Genomic DNA, 20,276 nt, shown 5'->3' with positions numbered 1-20,276 from the left:
CGAACTTAATTTAGTGCCGAATTGCTGGTGAGTAGAAAGATAAACACAGGGGACGCCGTCCCGGGTCTTTCTCGGTGGAATTAACTTGGTGCTGGAGCCATGATCTCGAGTAGAGCGGAGCCTGTGCTCCAGCCTTTCCTTTTTCTAGAAGTCACGTGGAAAGAGCACAGATGAGACGCATATAAATGCAGATTTAAGACGCCTCCGGGGTGGAGACACCGGGACTGGCGAGGCTGGGGTCGCGGGCACCTGTCCTCCGGCAACCGGCTCCGCTCTTGTGCGCAGAGCAAGCGGCGGTTCGAGCGCGACTGCAAGGAGGCGGACCGCGCGCAGCAGTACTTCGAGAAGATGGACGCGGACATCAACGTGACCAAGGCCGACGTGGAGAAGGTGAGGGGCCGCCGCGCCTCGGAGGGCTCGGAGCGGGAGGAGGCTGGAGCGGGAGAGCCCCGCAGCTCGTTCGGGCTCCAGACCCCGTACAGATGGCAGCGGCGGCTTCCTAGGCGGGACTCTTAATGGCTCTTCAGAGACGGAGGCAGTTTCTGGAGAGCAGGGTGGTCGGCTCTGCCCAGCTGGAGGAGCTTGGCAGCTTCCGACGCTTCCTTGAAAGCACCGAGGCCGAGGCCGGCTGCTTGCTGCCTCCCTCGACGGCGGGGCTGTCCTGGGCTGCGTCCTCAGGGCCCTTCCAGGCCTGCGCCGCAGCCTGGTGCTGGCGAGGAGGACGCACAGAGCCGCAGTGTCTGCGCTGGCTCCGAGTGCGTCTCTTCCTGGAAGGGCCTTTTCCTTTTTATAAAAGCCATCGACACAGTGCAGACGCTCTCCGGCTGTGGAACAGGGGCCTGCATTCACCCAGGCCAGGGAATGGGGCTTCCGCGCCCCCTGCTTCTCTCTGGGGGAGGCCACGTGTTCTCGTAGATTCCTTTTGCTTTTGCCAGAGTTGGAGATGACTTTAGTTACATGTATATTCATATACATATATATACACATGCATATACAGCACGGATGTACACATTCTTTATCAAATAGTTTATCCTAAATGTAAAATTGGGCTGATTTTTTTTTAATTCATTGGAAGTTTTTTAAAAGTTACTTTTATGTCTTTCTCTTATTTTAAAAGCTATTCATGCCTATTGTAGAAATACAAACAACCAAAGGAAGGGAAGTCGTTGAAAAAATCCAACTATTGTTAATGCTCAAGTGTTTTACCCATCAAAACTTTTTCCTTTCAAAAACGTACACAGGTCAAGCATGGTGGTGCACACCTGTAATCCCACTGACTCAGGAGGATGAGGCAGAATTTCAAGGTTGAGGTCACCTTCAGCAACTCAGCAAAACTGTTTCAAAAGAAAAATATAAAGGACTGGGGATGGGCTCAGTGGCAAAGCTTCCCTGGGTTCGATCCCTGGTACAAGGAAGTCCCCCCAAAAAGCTACAGGGGTGGGGATGAGTACTTGCCTGGCAACTGTAGCCCTGGTTCCAGTTCCCAGCACCACAAAACAAAACACAGTGTATACCGTCTATGTGCAATGTAAAGAATAATAACAGCTGGGCATAGTGGTGCACAACTCTAATCCTGGCAACTCAGGAGGCTGAGGCAGGAGGATCAGATTCAAGACCAGCCTTGAAAGTTTAGTGAAGCCTCAAGCAACATAGCAAGACCCTGTCTCTAAATGAAAATATTTAAGAAGGTCTGGGGATGTGGCTTAGTGGCCAAGAACCCCTGGGTTCAATCCCCAGTACCACAAAAGAAGAAAGCACAGTAACAGAAGCCTCACCTTCTGGTTGGTGCACACTGCCTTAGGGGCAGGACTCTGCTCCTGCCTTGCTGGCCCCTCCCTGCCCTTGCCCTTCTCCTGATCCCTACCTCAGGGGTAAACTGCTTTCCTGAACTTGGGGTAGATCATTTCCTTGTTCTTCTTCACAGCTTCTCCACATGTAGATGTAATGACAGTGAGTAGATTTTATAATTCTGTCTCCTTTTCACCTTTGTATAAACAAAATCATGCTCTCCTTAATTTCCTTTTTCTTTTTCTCATTCATCACTGTTTTTGAGAGTTGCTTCATGGAATGTGTAGAATGCATGACTTCTGGGTTAATGTTTGGGCTGGAGTTTTGGGAGGTGATCTTTGTATTTCTGTTTTGGGATTCTGCAGAGACAGCAGGCTTTCTGCAGTCCTGACCACTGTGCCTTGGGGTTTGTGTCCCATCTTCCTCTGCTGCTGGTGAGCACCTTCGTGTCTGGTGGAAGCAGCCCCTGGGGACTTCCCTGCCTCCTTGGCTAGAAGGAAGGTCCTCCAAGGTTTTCCCATAATGATTTTAATAAACCCTTTATTAGGTTAAAGTATTCTCCCTCTTTTACCAAGAGATTTTTTTTTTTTTTAAGCTTGACTTGGTATTGAATATCATTAAATATTTTTATTTTTTCTACTTCCTTTAATTCATTAATGTAGTAAATTACATTAATCAGTTTAATTACATTGAACCAAATTAGCATTCCTGGTACAAATTCAATGAGATTATGATGTATATTTTTAATACATAAGCTGAATTAAAAAAATATTTTAGTTAAGACTTTTTCCTTGAAATTCATCTGTAGTTTTCTTTTCTTGTCTGTTCTCCTTTGCTTTGCTTAGGAGTTTAGAGGGTGGCTCTTTTTTCCAAAATACTAAATGTAAATGAAATTATTCCTTAAACATTTAAAAATACTTATTTTTTGTGAGAAAGTTCCTGACTACCGATTCATTTGTTTACTCTCTTTTTTTTTTGGGTGCTGGGGATCGAACCCAGGGCCTTGTGCTTACAAGGCAAGCACTCTACCGACTCAGCTATCTCCCCAGCCCCTACTCTCTTTTTGCTCCATCCTGATGGGTTGTATTTTCACAATACTATATCCATTTCATCATAAAATCTCAAATTTATTGGCAATCAGGTCAGGCTCCCCACATACCAGGAGTTCCGGCCCTTTGTGGCTCCAGAATTTCCAGAACAGGGCTGGGATGGAGCCCAGTGGCAGAGCACATGCTTAGCATGTGTGAGGCCCTGGGTTCCATCCCCAGTACCACCCCTGCTAAAAAAATTTTTTCCCCCTCTTTCAGGTCAGATCCAAGGTAGTTCACCAACGTGCCCCTGCTGGATCCAAAGGCAGTTCTAGGATTTTTTGTGTGCGGTGCTGGGGTTTGAACCCAGGGCCTTGCGCATGGGAGGCGAGCACTTTACCCACTGAACTAGGTCCCCAGCCCCAGTTCTAGGATTCTGATGTGTACTGCCAGATGGAGTTGCTGTCCTGTTACGGGACTCTTTCCAATGATGTGGTTCTTATAGGCCGAGAGCATGGTTTGGTTTTCTGAGAAGCACTCACCTCCTCCCCACGGAGACAGAGACAACAGATTACTTCGTCTCCACTTTGCGAACGTTGGAGCTGATGGTGCAGGCTGTGAACACTGACGTTTTTAAGTGCTTCTGCTTTCTGTCTTTAAACTCTGTAATTTCCCAAATCAGGCAGCATGTGACTGTGGCATCTGTGTTTTCCCTCATTGCTTAGGACGCGTATGTCAGGCCTAGTGGAGACAGCGCTTCAGTTCTTGTCCTCGGTTGCTGTGATTTCTGACCGATGGAGAACTGGACACAGGTGTCTCCCCCAGGTTCCACAAGTGATGGATTATGTCACTGTGCTGGGCACAGCCAGCCTCCTCCTCCTAGCAGCTGGCCACACGGCCCTGGGGTCAGTGCTGAGAGCTGTCACCTCCTGGGAGGCCCTTTCTAAGTTGTGACTTTCTGTGTGCAGCACCAGCCTGTGTGCGTTTTCTGAGCTATTTCGGATCTGGGTGTGTGCCTGATTTTTCTTCTTCTCTTTTGGAAGAGGTAAGCGACCCTCATGAGGACCCACCAGTCATAAGCGCTGTGTTCAAATCACCCAGAGTCCACATCCACCCCATGGCACAGGCTGGCTTCCTTCTGTGATAGGTGCCAGGGTGTGGCCAGATGTTCAGTGTTCTCTTGCCAGGGTCTTGCCTCTGGGCACAAGTCCGTATTTGGGTATCATGAGGATATCACATTTCTTAGGAACAGTAAGGAAGGGAAAATAACCCTATTTAATGGGTTTTATTGAATCCCTTTTCCTTTGCCGAGATGGAGCCACTAGAGAGTTCTGAGTCTGAAGGCTTCAAAAGAGTTGCGTGATTTGGAATTAGTTAATCTGGGTTTGTAAGAGAATCAGAACATGTTGGAACAGGTTATCTTGTGGCCCATGACCCAGGCGCTTAACTGGGAGATAAAAACAGACTCTTCACCCCCACCCCACCGTACCCTTGCGACGAGATGGGAAAGAAAGTCCTTGCAATCCAGTTTGTGATGTTGAGTGAAGGATTGGTGACCGGAACATGGGCAAAATAAGCTGCGCCTATTGTTACTCAGATATAAGAGTCTCTTGTAAACAAACAAACAAACAAACAACAAGACACTGCAATAAAGGTAAAGCATTCTTTGCCATGCCAGGCCCTTCTAGAACTAGATACCCTCACCCCTTGATATGTGAACTTCTGACTCTTTTGTGTGTGTGTGTGTACCAGGGATTGAACCCAGGGGCACTTACCCACTGAGCCACATCCCCAGCTCTTTTTATTTTTTATTTTAAAACAGGGTCTTGCTAACTTGCCAACACTGGCTCTAAACTAGCGATCCTCCTGCTTTTAGCCTTCTGAGTCATTGGAATCACAAGTAGGTGCCACCATGTCCAGCTTTCTTTTTTTTTTTTTTTTTTTTTTTTTTAAGACAATTCTAACAGAATCATGACTTAATGATCTAATTCTCTAGTGTGATGTGGGGTTGAACCCAGGCCCTCACGTGTGCTGGGTGGGCATTCTACCGCTGAGCTTTATCCCCGACCCTGATTTTTACTTATAAAGACAGTGGGCCTAGCTGATGGAATTCCTATGTTGTCAGGTGTTCCTGTTTAGCCCCTCACCCATCGTTCACTGACCGTCTGCTGCCCGGGGGTGGGGATGGCCTGGATGCCAACATATGAACACACAATTCTTTGTGTGTGTGTATGTGTGTGTGTGTGTGTGTGTGTTTCACTTATTTTTATTTTTCATATTTTTCACTGGACAATCACAATTCTTGCCTGTCGCAAACCTGCCTTTCGTTTTGCTCCTCAGGCTTGGTTTGCTGGGTGGGAATTTTCCCATTTGACTCCAGAGTGGCATTCTGGTGACAGGGACTTTGAGGTCAGAGTTTGTCCTTCACTCTGCTTGAGATGGTGCTGGTCAAACTGGGAGGAGAGGCAGCACCTCCTCTGTTGTTCCAACGGGGCTGCAACTGGTTAGTTGGGATGAGAAAGGAAAAGGTTATCAAAATGAATGGAATGTGGACTAATATTTCGGAACAGAGAGAACAGTGTTTTCTAAACGCATGCATTAAACTGAGTTTGTCCACGTCAGGCAATGAATGACCCTTTCTCCAGTTTGCCCTGCCTCGTGACTGCTGCTCTTACATAATTTCTAAATGCAAAATAGGATATTGTCTAACAGAAAGTGCAGGGAGTGCGTGGTCACAGACAGCTGCAGAAATTGTTAGCTGAGTTCAAGTTGTGTTTTCTAAGACTCCCGCATTGATTTCTTCCTTTTCTTGTAGCTCTGGTTTCATTTAATGTGTGTGGTTCCTCTATGGTGACAGTTGCAATTTTTTTTTTTTGGTGCCCGGGATTGAACTCAGGGGCACTCACCACAGAGCCACATCCCCAGCCCATTTTTGTATTTCATTTAGAGACAGGGTCTCACTGAGTTGCTTACTGCCTCACTTTTGCTGAGGCTGGCTTCGAACTCGTGATCCTCCTGCCTCAGCCTCCTGAGCTGCTGGCATGACAGGTGTGCACCACCATGCCTGGTCAGAATAGTAATTTATGGGCAGTTTTGGCCACAAAAAGTTAACATGGCTTCTTGATTTGAATTCTTGTGATCCTGCATGTTAACTAACCGGGAGAAGTCTCTCTCCAATGTGAGAGATTGCGTTTTTCCTGGCTCAACCTTGACTTTTTGTTATATAACCCAATTTGAGGAAATGTTTTAAAAGTTACATTAAAATCCTGACCATGGGTTCCGACAAGTGTATCACTTTCCTTGGGAGTGTATATCCTGTTTTTGTGTGAAGTTATGACTTGTTAAAGTATCTAACTTTGAACATGGTTAGTTTTTAGATTCTGTGTAGCTATCCCTGTTGTGAGGGAGAATAAGAAATCCCGAGTCATTTGTGAATAAAGGTAGAATTCTAAAAAGTGTGTGATTAAAAAAAAAGAGATTGTAGGCTTATTTTGTTTGGGTTTGGTTTTGGTGCTGCACACGGACCCCAAGGTTCTCACATGCTCAACACCTACCTGCCACTGAGTCGTACCCCAGCCCCAAATTGTTAATCACAATAAAACGTACATGGACTTTTTTATGTGTAATGGATTATATAATAGAATATTTTTAAAGAGAAAAATTAAGGAATGCAGAATCTATGCCAGTGTGAAGCAAGAAAGATGGCCTTTGGTTTAGTGACTGCTGGTCTGGTAATTATCTCAGGACAGGTGGAGTTCAGTGGCTTGGAGGGTCCCTTCACTGGGGATATCAGGGTCAGTGACTGAAGCACAGGCAGGAAGAACGGGTTCTTTTCCAGCTGCAGCCAACTGAACAGCAGAGTGTTAAATTTTTTTACCATTTGGGGAAATAGTCTCCTGCAAGATGTCTACTTTAGTTCTTGTACGTATATGGAATTGTACTGTTCATTATTTTTTTTTTGTTGTTGGCCCCTGCTATAACGACGAGGTTGACATCTTTATTGAACATGTGAATATCTTGAGTGCTTTCCCCCAAATTTCTGTTTTATATAAAATGTCTGACTAATTTCTCTGAAGGGATTTGTTCTCTGCAACAGTTTAGAAAACAATTTTTGAAAAAGCAAAGAGGAAGTGGTTAGTATGAATGCAGGAAATAAATTTTGCAACCGCAGCTTAACCTTTGAAACTTAAAAAATTAAAAATGCTTTTCGTTTAAAACAAGTGAGAAATACCTAGAATGCGAAGGGGAATATAAAAAATGGATGCCATCGCTCTTGCTGCTTTTTGGTCAGTGGATCAATGGTAAATTCAAGAGACTCTAGAAAAGATACTGTTGTTTCTATTTTTCCCATAAGTGGCCACATCTGTTGAGTTCATGTTTCTTCCTGAAAGCCCAGTCGCTAACAAACTTGTAAGTTAGTGTGCAGAGAAACCGAGAGAGCAGAGTAAGATGAGAAGTCTTTCCGACGCTCTCCATCTGAGGGTGGGAGTGACGTTTCCTGAGGGGGTGTGTGTGGTTTGTAGCACTGAGCACTCCGGTCCTGTCCCCAACTGGTGTACAGCTTTTTGTCTGGTGACTCATATGATAAAGTATTTCACTTTTCTCTGACAGCAAGTGGTCTGGGCTGGCCAGGAACGTCTTTCTGATCTTAGTTATCACACAGGTATGACCTGAGGTAATTGACTTCATCTCTGAACCTGTGTCCGATTCCATCAGATAGGAACACCCAAGGCCTGAGGTTTCGGGGTGCGAGAGGTGTGTGAGGGGTGGGTACTTTGGGACACTGTTATTGCCAGCTGTATGTCGTGTCCTCCCTGGATCACTTCTGGCTTCCCTCACCTTAGTTTTTCCCCTTCGACCTACTGGTCATCAGCGGAATGTTTTTGTGAACATTCTAGGCCTGCTTCAAGAATTTTCATCCTTGGCAGTGTGCGTAGCTTCAACAGGATCGTAATAGATACGTTTCGTGAGGACCCCAGTTAGCAAGTGATGATGAGGAGAGACAAGAAACACTGAGTCACCTGGAGAAAATAGTGTCCCCTGAAATTCATGCATGAATATGATCAGAACAATAGCAGCTAAAAAAGTACTAAGCCAGTTGCATGTGCATACCTGTAATCCCAGCAGATGGCAAGTTCCAAGTCAGCCTGGGCAACTTGTGAGACCCTTCTTACAATTCTCTTTTGCAGAGGGCTGGGGGCCTAGCTCAGTGGAAGAGTCCGGTTTCCAGCACTGGAAGAAAAAAAAAATCTTTTTTAATTAAACATAGTGTTCATCATATATGAACTCTCGGTTCTGGGACCAGCAAACACCAGTGGCACAAAGTTGCTCAGGGACTCTGCATCTGGAAAAGTCCTGTGTGGCTGAAGGATGTTTAGGAGGCCAGAGGGGAGCTGGGGCTTGAATATGAAAGACAGGTGGGAAAAGATGGGCGGGGCCGGTTTCCACCAGGGACCCGAGGGAGGTCTGCTGCCCATATCAACCTGCAGGTCCAGGCCGGGCTTCAGCAGGTCTGCCTGCAGAGATGGGAGCCCAATGGCAGGACGAAGGTGACCCAGGTGAAGAGTCATGGCACCCGTTCCTTAGTAAGCACGCTGGAAGTGTTCTCTGTTCTCAGGGTTTTAGCATGTCTCCATTTTCTTTTATCCCTTTATGGATAAAAGGTTGAGATTATAAAATGTTAAATTACCATGGAGCTAACGTGGTCCCTGTGGATGTGGCAAAAGTATGTGGCTGTGCCTTCAGTTCATTGTTCCTGCCATTTGCCACGTGGCTTTCCTGCTGGGTTCTGTTCGCTGAGCTGCCATCCGCTCCTGCTCTTGCCCACAGAACTGGGCAGGTGACAGACATTGGTGAGGTGGATGTGAGGGACCTGGTGGACTGGCTTACTACGAGAGGTGGCAATTAGGGCAGGGCCTCGGCATCAGGTCCAGTAAGCGGAAGTGAGTACTGAGCTGGGCTAGGAAGCACAAGTTGGCTCTGCGGCGGTTTACTACCCACCGTCTGTCCGCTCGGTGCTAAACAGCCGTGTGATAATGCAGGACAAGTGCTCCTTCTTGCCTGATTACCCCTTTGTGAGTTAAATTTCCTTCTTGAACGATAGCCTTCTTCTTTTTTTTTTTTTTTTTTTTTTTACATGAAGGTTTATGAGTGGTAAATTGTCTTCATTTGTGTGAACTGACTTTATTTTGTTTTCATGCTAATGAGATAGTTTAGCTAGGTATCAAATTCTAGACTGACAATTATTTTCTCTAAACATTTTTGAAAGTTATAATGTCACGTTCTCCCACTGTGGTTGTCTTTCTTGGGAAGTGGGCCCTCTCCTCGTTTGCATTGCTCTGTGACATGGGACTTTCTTACTGTGAGGTGCTTGTGTTTGCCTTCGATGTTCCGTGGTATCACAGTGAACATGTTTCAAAGAGCAGCCTTTTTTTGTTTTTCATTTGCTCTGCTTAGGATCCCTTGAGTATTTCTTCCATTCATAAATAAAGGGAAATTCCCAAAACCTTAACTCTTCAAAATTACTCTCAGTCTCATTTTCTCAAATTGTTGGTTCTGGGACTCAGTCGGATGGTTGTGAAACTTCTCCTGTACCTCTTCTCCCTTTTTCGTACTTCTGTCTCACATTTCCTGCACCTTCTCATCTGTTTCATGAATCTCTGCATTTGTTTTTTCAGCGGATCTGTTGAGTTTTTAAATCTCAACTACTGAGCAGGCATGATGGTACATACCTGTGACCCCAGCTATTAAGAAGGTCAAGGCAGGAGGGTTGCTTGAGCCCAGGAGTTTGAGGCTAACCTGGGCAACACAGAATGACTGTCTCAAAATTTTTTTCAACAACCATATTTTTCATTTCTAGAAGATTCACTGGATTCTTCTTCAGATGTGCCAGATCTTTGTAACGTCTTATTTTCTTGTGTTTTTTTTATTTCCTTAACCGTTTTAACGTTCTTGTTTTGTATTTCCTTTCACACTCTTCTGTTAGTTCGAGTTCTTGTGTGATGGTTTTTCTCTGCCTTGGGTCACTTCTCCTGGTAGTTTATTTTATTGTGTGTTATTATTACCTTTTTTGTGTGAGCATATCTTCTATAGGAGATTGTATTTTACCTGGGAATTCCATTAAATTCAGGATTGTGGAAGTATCCCCCCAGCAGGGTTTTATTTTGTTTCTGCCAGACAACCTGGAGCTCATTTTTATGCTAATTTCTTGGCTGGGACATGCTGGACCATCTGTGTAGCATGCACAGGCGTGAGGCGTTCCTGACAGGAGGACGCTTCCCCCGCTGTCCTCCATAGCCCGAGACCCAAATAAGCTTCCTGGCTCTCTGGTCAGTAGGAGCTTTGCTAGGCATCCTGAGCTTGAAAAAGCACATGAAACTAAACTGAGGTTATATTAGAAGAAGGCTCTGTACTCCTGCATCATGCTGTCATCGAGAGTACATTCCTGAAAAAGGAGTGAGATTTTTAGTATTAAACTTTGGTCGTTGTTTTGCATGGCTGGGGTTGGAAGCCAGGGCCGTGTCTGTGCCAGGCAAGCGCTCTGCCACCGAGTTTCACCCCAGCCCAGTATTAAACACTCTTTTCTTTGTTTTGTTCTTTTACTTTTTTTATTCTTTGGCATTACTGAGAATCGAACTCAAGGGTTTCTACAGCAGAGCCACACCTCCAGCCCTCTTTATTTTTTATTTTTTGAGACAGGGTCTCACCAAGTTACTGAGGCTGATCTCAGACTTGCAATCCTCCTGCCTCAGCCTCCAGAGTCTCTGGGACTACAGGTGTGCACCACTGTGCCTGTCTAAGTGTGTTTTTGATTAAACATGACTGGAACACTAAGGGTGAACAGGTGCTAACCTATCACCAAACACCTCAGATTTCTTCAGAAACAGAATTATGACATTTTCATTTTTTCCTGAGTTGTATAATATGAATAATCTTTTTGTTGTCCTAAGGAGTATATCTTATCTAAAATTGCATTTACAAAGTGTTCATTGTAATAAGTCTGAGAATTATAGCTATATAATTATATTAACATACCATTAATTATATAGTTGTGTATTTTGTTATGTACAATTATAATCTAGTTGTTAATATAATTACATATGTAATTTTATTAACCCCAGCAATAGAGAATGGCGATCACGTAGACATTAAGTTTTAGCCAAAATATCCATCCTGGTACCTTGAGCTTGTGAGTATTATAGTCTGGGGTGAGGTTATTCATTAGCGAGAGAAGGAGAAGGGAAAGGGATGATCAATTTCAAACCTACTGGAAGGAGAAACTCTTTTTCTCTCGCCAGTGAAGATGCACTAAAGCCTGGGAGGAAGGGGTGGTGTCTTGGATCCGTGATTTATGCCCTACCAAGGCCTCTGAGCGCCTTTGAGTTTGCCCACCTTGATGCTCTGCCAACATCACCATGTATCCGCATTAGCTTTTACAGCAAGCGAAGTTGCCACTCACCTTGAGTGCCCAGATATTTCCAATTCTACTTTTCAAAAGAGGCGACCAGGGTCCCCAGGAACAGCAGGGCTCTTCTTAGCACTACTTAGCAAGTGAATGGCCTGGGCATTGAGATGCTGGTCTCACTGCGTCTTTCTCTGTCCTCCCTTATTTCAGAGATTGCACTCCAAAGGAACTACAATACTGGGGTAGAAAGTTGGAAGACTTAAAAAAAAAATCAGGAAATTGCTGGAATATTTTAAGCATATTTCTTTGGTTAACTTATTTTGAAGTTTTTCTCTGTTTTGTATTTTAGCTGCCCTTATAATTTATCAAAGACAGACTCATTGTTTTGGCAAGCTCCTGGCCTGGAAGTCTCCAACACAAACTCCCAGCACTCCATCTGAATAGGAATTTTTAAATGCCTTCTTAGTTTTGAACTTGAAAATGTATTCTAGATGTAACAGTTTGCTGGAAATTTTAAACAATGCCATTTATCATACAACAACATTGCTCTGAACAAAGAGCTTTTTCTTTTCTGTCTTTATTAGTATCCCTCCTACTCTGTGTGCTTCCCAAAGCTTCTCTTTTCTTTCTTTCTTTCCTTTTTTTTTAACTGAATTGAAAAGGCAGGCCAGACCTCATCAGCCTTCCACTGAATTTGTATCTTTTACCCAACACTTTGGCAAAATAAAATCTTCCTTAATCACTCTTAATGACTGTTATGATCGTTACGATTGGAATGATGATTGTTAAATTTCCACTTTTATGATAATGGGATCGTGCCATGAACGCTGTCTTGAAGCCTTTCAAAATTTTTTAAAAATTATATACAACATTTACTTTTCCTTATTAAATATTTTTTTTTCTATTTTAAGAAATAGACTACACATTAGTCCATCAAGGGTAGAATATACTATTTAACCCATCAAATTGCTGGCATTGGTTTCCAATTATTATTTCAAATCACTCAGAAACCAGAAATCAGCTCTCAGAAACCACACGCGATGGTGGGTGTCTTTGGTGCCCCCTTGAAGTCATTCCATTAGTTTAAATTCCCAAAAGTAGAACTGCTAGGTCAGAAGAGGGTAAAACCAGTTGACTCCTATCACTGATGGCTCCTAGAGAATCTAGGGTGCTCATCCGGGTTGGGGGGTACAAGGTCTCACTCTGTTGCCCAGGTTGGTCTCAAACTCCTGGGCGCAGTGGTGCCCTGCCTCAGCCTCCCGAGTGGCTGGCACTACAGGTGTGCACCACGCTGATCAGCAGGGGTTCTAATAGATCCACGTTCTGATCAGAAGAAAAGTGCCTAGCCGGGTGCAGCCCGTGATCCCAGAGGCTTGAGAGCCAGAGGCAGGAGGATTGTGAGTTCAAAGCCAGCCTCGGTAACTTAGTGAGTCCCCAGGCAACCCAGGGAGACCCTGTCTCAAAGAATAGGAAGGGCTGGGGGGTGTGGCTAGGTGGCTAAGCGCCCCTGGGTTCAACCCCCAGTACCCTCCTAAAAAAGTACCTAGAAAACAGGTAACGTCTTCTCGTCTTGACATCCCATCGTGTGACTGTCCTGTTATCGATGTCCTGGGGACTCTGCCCCACTCATGTGCTGTGAGCGTGCCTCGGCCAGAGGCCAGGACGCAAGTGGTTGTCCGGAGGTGGAGGTGCAGGGGCTTTTACTTCTTCAGCTACCAACTCTTAAGTTTCAATTGTTTACACAAAACGGATTTCCATAATCAGGAGAAAGAATGAACTAAAGGCAGCCAGATACCCAGCTGGTTAATAAGTTTAATTTTATCCACAGTATTAAGCCAGGGCTCAGGTGTGGTTTGAGGAGGGGTGTGAATCAAGGGTCAAGGGTCCTGAAGTGCTGCTCAGATGGTCAGGTCATCTGCCAGCTACTCAGGCTGTAGCAGGTCACTGATTATTGGTTAATAATAATTCCAAGTATCCTAAAAAGCTGTTCCAAAAGCTATGAATTCTCCTTGAGGAACAGTAGTGTATAAAATCCTAAGAGGTCTGAAACCATGTTCAAAATATTAATTTTTTTTTTTTTTTTTTTTGTGGAGAGCAGTGGCTACTGGGGATTGAACCCAGGAGCACTTTGCCACTGAGCCACATCCCCAGCCTTTTTTTAATTTTTGAGACAGGGTCTCGCTAAATTGCTGAAGCTGGCCTTGAACCTGTGATTCTCCTGCCTCGGTCTCCCAAGTCACTGGGATTACAGGTGTGCCCACTGCGCTCAATATTCAGCCTCATTAGTCACATCTTCAGTCAACATATGAATGGAACCAGTCCATATTCGCTCATTGCATTCTAAGATCAGAAGCCGGTGGGCAGTCCTGAACACTGGCTAGAGGGCGTACCTTAGTAAGCAGACCTACTGTGGTCCCCGCAGGAGAGTGAGCAGGTTTCTCTGTGTATCCCAGGTTCTCTGCTTATGATCCCTGAGACTGAGCCAGCAGTTATTTTTCTTCTTAATATTTTGAACTACTAAGGAAAGAGTCATATTGAACTAAACAGGAAATAGCTACACATTTTGGCCATGCTAAAAATCTAAAATTAGCTAACTAAATGGATTGCAGTATTTTTGTCTTCCAACTCGTTAGAATTGTGAAGTCTTGGGCTGCAGTTTGGTTACTAGTTAGAAGCTGCTACCGTGACCTTTCAGGCCATTCGGTTTTATTTCCCTTGTTTTGTGATACTATGTTAAAAATTACCAAGAAGTGAAGTCACCCATCAGCAGTACACACTTCTGTCTGTTTGGATTTATTTGGGGAGATTCCCGAGGGTTGTCAAAGAAACTGTAAAGTTTAAATCCGGTCTTTCTGATGGACAACAAAAGTGGTCTGAATCTCATTCTGAGAAGACTGTGACTTCCAGCCATAGGCAACTGTGGGCCTTTTGGACTTTTTAGAATGTTATCTCTAAATTCTCAGATTTTTTCTAAAACTGTAAAACCAGCTAACCAACCCTATGTACATCTCTCTGTCCTGGCGTTCCAAGATGCAGCATTTCTTATTTTTAGAATGGGAAATTTCACTTAAAGAAATAACCTATGATCTGGCTTAGAATGGCGATACTGTACCTCTTTGAGATAATAGTTGCTATTTTTAGACCAACTTACAAAGAAGTGAGCGACAGGGCTTCTAATCTCCATTTAGCCTTAGACTTCAGGAGATACATTCTGTAAAATAAAGTTACCACACAGTCACTCCAGATGCATTTTTGAAAGTACTTTCAAAGATAATTTTAAAAATATGTTTGTAATATAATGACGGAGTGACTCAACACTAGTTTGGGAGACTCTGAAATTCCATTGTAGAATAAACAGAAAAGCTTACTAAACAAAAATAGATTTTCTTTAGCCAAGCTCAGCTGGAACAATAGCACGTTCCTAGGCCCAAGGTTCAGAAGTGGATGTTACTCCAAGGCAGCTGGACGCGGGGCTGAGTGAGACAGCCGCTCTTCTGTAGTGGCTTTGCAGAAGTTGTGTGCAGGACAGTACCCTGCTAAAGCATTTCCCTGCGCTTCGGGCGAGAGTAAGCAGCCGATTCTGTAGAAATTGGCTTTTGCCATCTTATGTCCAAGCTTTTGCACTGGAGAAAGAGTCCCAGAGAGACAGTCTGTCACATAAAATGTGGTCACTGCATCCGAAGTGTGTTTTCCTCTACTCCACTGACTTCCCAGGCTGCAGTTTTGACCTGTTATTTTTTATCCAGAAGCTTCAACAGTTCACACCTTGGGGTCCTGAGTTATGTTTCAGGATTGCTGGGTGCAGGTTGGCACTGACACCCCTGGGAGCTAATAAGCTTACAAAGCAGGCGAAGCCGAGCATTAGCGGGGAGCCAGGAGGAGGAGGGCCAGTCATTTTCACCCAAATGGTGCCAGGGGACCTCCGGTCAGCTCTCAGGAAAACATGCCACGCAGCCATGAGAGAATTTGTCACCAGGAAGCTTCGATCTGCTCGAGTTTGCCTGTGTGTGCACGTGTGCATGTGTGTGTGTGTGTGTACAGATTTGTACACATGATATACCATGATATTCTGAGCTCTGTTTCAGAGCTGACGCTGTTTTAAAAATTCCACAAAGGGAGAATCATTTCTCCAAAATAAGAACAAGAACCCCTTCTCTTCTTAATCGTACTGTTCTTTGCAGAAGAGGTGAAGAACTCCTCCCCGTGGAGTTTTGTGGGACTTTCTGAGGAAGGTGTGTGAATGAAACAGAGAATGTTTTAGAAGGTTGAGGTCTGTATGGGAATTCCCTTCTTCTTCTTTTTTTTTTTTTTTAAATATTTGGAGCAAAATGATAAATGATGAAACCAGAGGTCATTGAAGGAGTTAAAAGCGCTTCTTCTGGATGCGCTAAAGGCACAGATGGCACGCTCATGGCAGGGAGGCTGTTGTTTTAACCCAGGAGGCCACCGAGTGTGGGGGGGTGAGGGTATCTGCAGATGAACATTTGGGGCCTCAATTCTTCCACTTGCTAGTGGACGCAGCCAGGACGGAAGCCACAGCATATGGTCAGGAAGGGAGTTACAGGCCACCAGCAGTCAGAACGTGGCATCTAAAATAAGCCAAGGTTAAACGAGAAGTGGCTGAAACGAGCCGCCCCCTGGCCTCGCAACACCAAGGCCCCAGATAATAAGGAAACTCGGTGGCCTTGTCTTGAGAAGCGTGCTGTACGAATAGGGAAGAAGGTAAAGGAAGTCACTGTGAATGGCCACCTTGGCTTTCCGTGACATGCAGATGAGCGGGGAGCAGGGAGGAGGGGGGCTCCAGCTCCACCCAAGGGCACAGAGATGGTCAGACCCCGCCCCAGCCAGCCGCTCAGACAGTGGGACGGGCGTCCTGAGCATTTCCTCCTTGCGTTACAGCTGAACCCCCTTTCTGCATGCTTTCTCTCACTCTTGGGTCTTAATTGTCTTTCATATTCGTTCAGTAAAACAGAATAAAGGCAGGCGGCTCGGAGCAGCCCGGGTGCGCAGCCCGGGTGCTGGAGCAGAGCCCTGTCCCTGCAGGCCCAGCCCGTCTCCCTCAGGCAGGGGTGGGTCTCCGCTGCGTGGACCTCAGATGGTGTTAGTGTCATGAGATGGTGCCTAGCAAGTCACCTCTAAAGCGTGGCATGCATCTCAGGAGAGACCCATGGTGCCACCACTTCCTGTCTGTGGGATGGCTTTAGAGTGGCAGACCTTCTTATTCAAGCTTTAAAATCTATTCTGGGCCAGGGGATGTGGCTCGGTGGTCATGTGTGCTGAGCACCCCAGAGGTCCTGGGTCTGTTCCCATCACCCACAAAAAAATCTTGATTCTGCCTCTTGGAAACGGTTACCCTCCTTTTTAAAAATATGAGATTAACCAAAATATGAATTGGAGGAGAGAAACGCATTTACATGTTTGGTCTGGTTTGGTTGGTGTTGGTTCTCTCTGGTAACACGTTTGGTTCTGAGAGCAGGTCTCGCCGTGTTGCCCGGGCTGCCTCCAGTCCTGGGCTCAAGCGACTGTCCTGCTCGGCCTCCATTAGCTGGGACCAGGGGCGTGAGGCACCACACCCGGCTCATGCTTACAAATCGTATTACTGATTTTTTTTTAGGAGAAAAGTAAAGTGATAAAACACAAAACCACACCCTGCCCAAGAAAAGACCATACAAATCAGAACAAGGTGCCTTTCTTACTGACTCTGGGACGTACACACTGAAACTATGGTGAAGCATTCTCGAAGGGTCCCCAGTGGTTCACGCGCCTTCTTAGTGCGGGAACACTGTGGGAACTGGATTCTCAAAAAATCAAAATAAATGTGCCTGTCTACACACACCCACGCGAGCCGAGGTTCCCACGAGAGACACCGAGGGTGACGTGAAAGTGTGAACTGGCCCGAGAGCAGACCCCAGAGGAGGGCAGCACCGGGTCCAGCCGGTGCCGCACGGAGCCACAGAGCGGCGGGGCTGTGACCCCAGTATGCACACGCGTTACCGAAGGCAGATTCACATTCGAGAAGTTTTTTAGAAAATAGCCCTTGAGAAACCAGCACGTTCGAGTGCTTTCCGCCGCGGTGTTGATTCAGGGCCGTTTTCTTCTTCTTTTTAACGTGTCAGCGGAATGTATCCTCATTTTGGCCCTCAGGCACGGCAGCAAGCTCAAATACGTCACCAAATGGCGGAGGACAGCAAAGCCGACTACTCGTCGATCCTTCAGAAATTCAACCAGGAGCAGCATGAGTATTACCACACCCACATCCCCAGCATCTTTCAGGTAAGGCCTCGGGACCTCCTGGGCTTCCTGCAGGCTCTGTGTGGAAATGTGTTGCCTTGGAATCGCAATTGCTGGGCTGGTCTCTAAGTGTTTCCATAATTTCGAATGTCCAATGAGTCATTTTTCTAAAATCATCTAGGTCAAGCATTGGCTAGCAATAAGCACAAGATGTAATTTATTTTTATTTATTTGTTTTGGTGCCAGGGATTGAACCCAGGGTGCTTAACCACTGAGCCCCATCTCCAGCCCTTTTTATATTTTATTTAGAGACAGGGTGCCACTAGATTGCTCAAGCCCTTGCTAAGTTGCTGAGGCTGGCTTCAAATTTGTGATCCTCCTGCCTCAGCCTCCCGAGCCACTGGGATTACAGGCATGCGCCACCGTACCCAGCAATGAGAACTAATATTACCTTCAAGATTAATCAATTGCCTTTGCAAACCTCCTTTGTGCCTGCAATTTTTTTGTGTGTGTGACAGTCTTAATAAAAGGATCCTTTTAGTTCTTTGTTGGAACTAAAAATGCTAACAAAAAATGCCAACTCGATTTTGAGGAGACAGTACATCTGTACACTTGTAGGGTAATAACAGTTCTTTCCTTTCGATTGTTTTCTTTTGGCTACTTTAGATTGTCAAAAATAGTATGAGAGGGGCCAGGGGTGTAGCTCAGTGGGAAAGTGCAGAGCAGTCGCTCAGGCCAGGTTGCGTCCCTAGTGAAACACACACACACACACACACACACACACATGAGGATACGAGAAAAGATGTATACATGTTTTGCCATTTGGGGAATCCTTCAGGACTTCAAATCTAGTTGTAGAAAAATATAATAAGTATGGCGTGTTGGCATCTGCACATGAGATCCTTGGACTAGCAAAAGGAAGGCACACTAGTTCTGTCTCAATCTGTGTTAAGCAGACAGCCACCTGCTGAGCTTTTGGCCTAGGATAAAATGTGGATCAAAGATGGAGAAGCTGTGCTGGGTACAGTGGACACAGCTGTAATGCCCCAGCAGCTCGGGAGGCTGAGGCAGGAGGGTCTCAAGTTCAAAACCAGACTCAGCAACTTAGCAAAAGCCCTAAGCAACTCAGTGAGACCCTGTCTCAAAATAACATACAAAATAGGGCCGAGGGTGTGGCTCAGTGGCTAAGCACCCCTGGTAAAGATAGAGAAGATGTTTGAAGCGGGTTGCCAAATAGTGTTAAGGATAAACCCCCGTAATGGGCTCTTACTGGAATGGAATTGATTTGTGTGAAGTATACATGTGGCAGCCTGACGGTTTAGCAGCTGTGTATACAGCCAGCTAGAACAGAGGCCAGCAAGCCTGCGGCTGCTCTGACCCCAAGCCCTCTTCCCTCCTAGAGGATTCATTAGCAGTAACAATGTTGCCCCCAACTTCCTGAATCACAGCTGGACCGAGTTTGTTTTTTACACGCTCTGAATTGCAGAAAATCCAAGAGATGGAGGAAAGGCGGATAGTGAGGATCGGGGAGTCCATGAAGACGTACGCGGAGGTGGACCGCCAAGTGATCCCGATCATCGGCAAGTGCTTGGACGGCATAGTGAAGGCGGCTGAAGCCATCGACCAGAAGAACGTAAGTGACGTAGTTTGGGCTTCGTTCACAATGACGTGCTTATGGTTCCCTCCATGTTCTGGGCCACCTCTTTCGTTGCCTTGTGACGTGGCCTTGCCTCTGTGGTCCAGGGCCTCTCCAACAGCAGCCGCCCCGGGCAGGCCCTCCGGGTTTGGGACCGAGCTCCGATTCCTTCTAGTTGGAGTGTTTTCTTGTCAGTTGGCTGAGAAAGTCCTCTTTGTGCCTCTGTGGGGGCTGTCAGGAGCAGGTGGGGTGCTCGGCACTAGATGCCAGCAGCGTCCCCCCGGCTGTGACAATGCGGTCTCCAGACATTGCCCGGCGTCCCCTGGGAGGCGAAATTTTGTCCGATGGAGAGCGCTGCCCTGGGGCGGGTTTTCCCTTTGCCTTGCCACGTGTTAACGGCCAGTGTTGGCGGAAGAGAGAGTTCCCAGGGGGCAGGCGGAGTTTCTCGTTGTCTCGTTTTGATTCGGGAGTTCTCCATATCCCTTTCGTTATTACCAGTTGGTCTCGGGCCTCTTCCCTCAGCAGTTGCTGCTGAATCTTTTGGGGAAAGTGATCAATGCTCCTAAATTGCCGGTTCCCCCGACTGCACATGCTAACGAGTTTCCTCCAGATGTAATGAGACCCTCTCTCCCCTGAGCTGAACATTTCTTTGAAGGTTTTATCTATTTTAAGCATCTCAGAAAAAAATTGTCTCCATTATGCTTCCTCTGATCGCCCTATGAACATTTCATAATCACCAGGGGACTGTGTCCAGGGAGTCTTTGAAAGGGAGAGTCCAGTGGAGTTGGTAAGTGAGGCCTTCTCCCGTGGACACCCCTCCATGTGGATCTGGCCTGTTCCTCTCAGGCTTCTGGCAGTGATTAAAATCTGAAAAAAAGTCTGATTTTAATGTCTTAGGACTGGGAAGCTTCCCTGAATTTGGTTCTGCCAGAGTGTGTCTGAGTGATGTTTTCCTTGATCAGTTTTACCTGGGAGATGATGAGCCACCTGGATTTACAGGATCTCCCCCACTTTATGGAGCCCTCTTTTTCCATGGTGTCACTAAGAATTAGTTCTCACATTCTTGTTGCTAAATCCAAGGGTCCAGTCTACATCTTCTTTGATGTGTGCTGGGATGGACCCAGGGCCTTGCACACGCTAAATAAGTGGTTGACCACTGACCCACATCCCCAGCCCTTTTTATGTTTTA

General features: G+C 45.9%; 1 protein-coding gene and 1 long non-coding RNA gene across 17 annotated transcripts in view; one reads left to right on the top strand and one right to left on the bottom strand.

Annotated features, from left to right (window-relative positions):
• Positions 1-20,276, top strand: part of FNBP1 (formin binding protein 1) — a 106,292-nt gene that overhangs the window by 61,332 nt on the left and 24,684 nt on the right. For all 16 annotated transcript variants that reach the window (XM_079111747.1, XM_079111748.1, XM_079111751.1 and 13 more), the window contains exons 6-8: positions 286-390; positions 17,365-17,493; positions 18,938-19,084. In XM_079111747.1, the coding sequence (XP_078967873.1) occupies positions 286-390; positions 17,365-17,493; positions 18,938-19,084 (381 nt within the window). The remainder of the gene's footprint in view (positions 1-285; positions 391-17,364; positions 17,494-18,937; positions 19,085-20,276) is intronic.
• On the bottom strand, positions 286-13,414 carry LOC306644652. The gene is made up of 3 exons (XR_013759433.1): positions 11,275-13,414; positions 3,569-5,316; positions 286-416 (listed from the first exon to the last, which is right to left on the bottom strand). It is a non-coding gene; the product is annotated as an uncharacterized lncRNA (long non-coding RNA).

Source organism: Sciurus vulgaris, assembly GCF_902686455.1.
Source record: "Sciurus vulgaris genome assembly, chromosome: 15".
Lineage (NCBI taxonomy): Eukaryota > Metazoa > Chordata > Mammalia > Rodentia > Sciuridae > Sciurus > Sciurus vulgaris.
The sequence above is the reverse complement of the archived record's forward strand: the minus strand, read 5'-3'. Positions and strand labels throughout refer to the sequence as shown.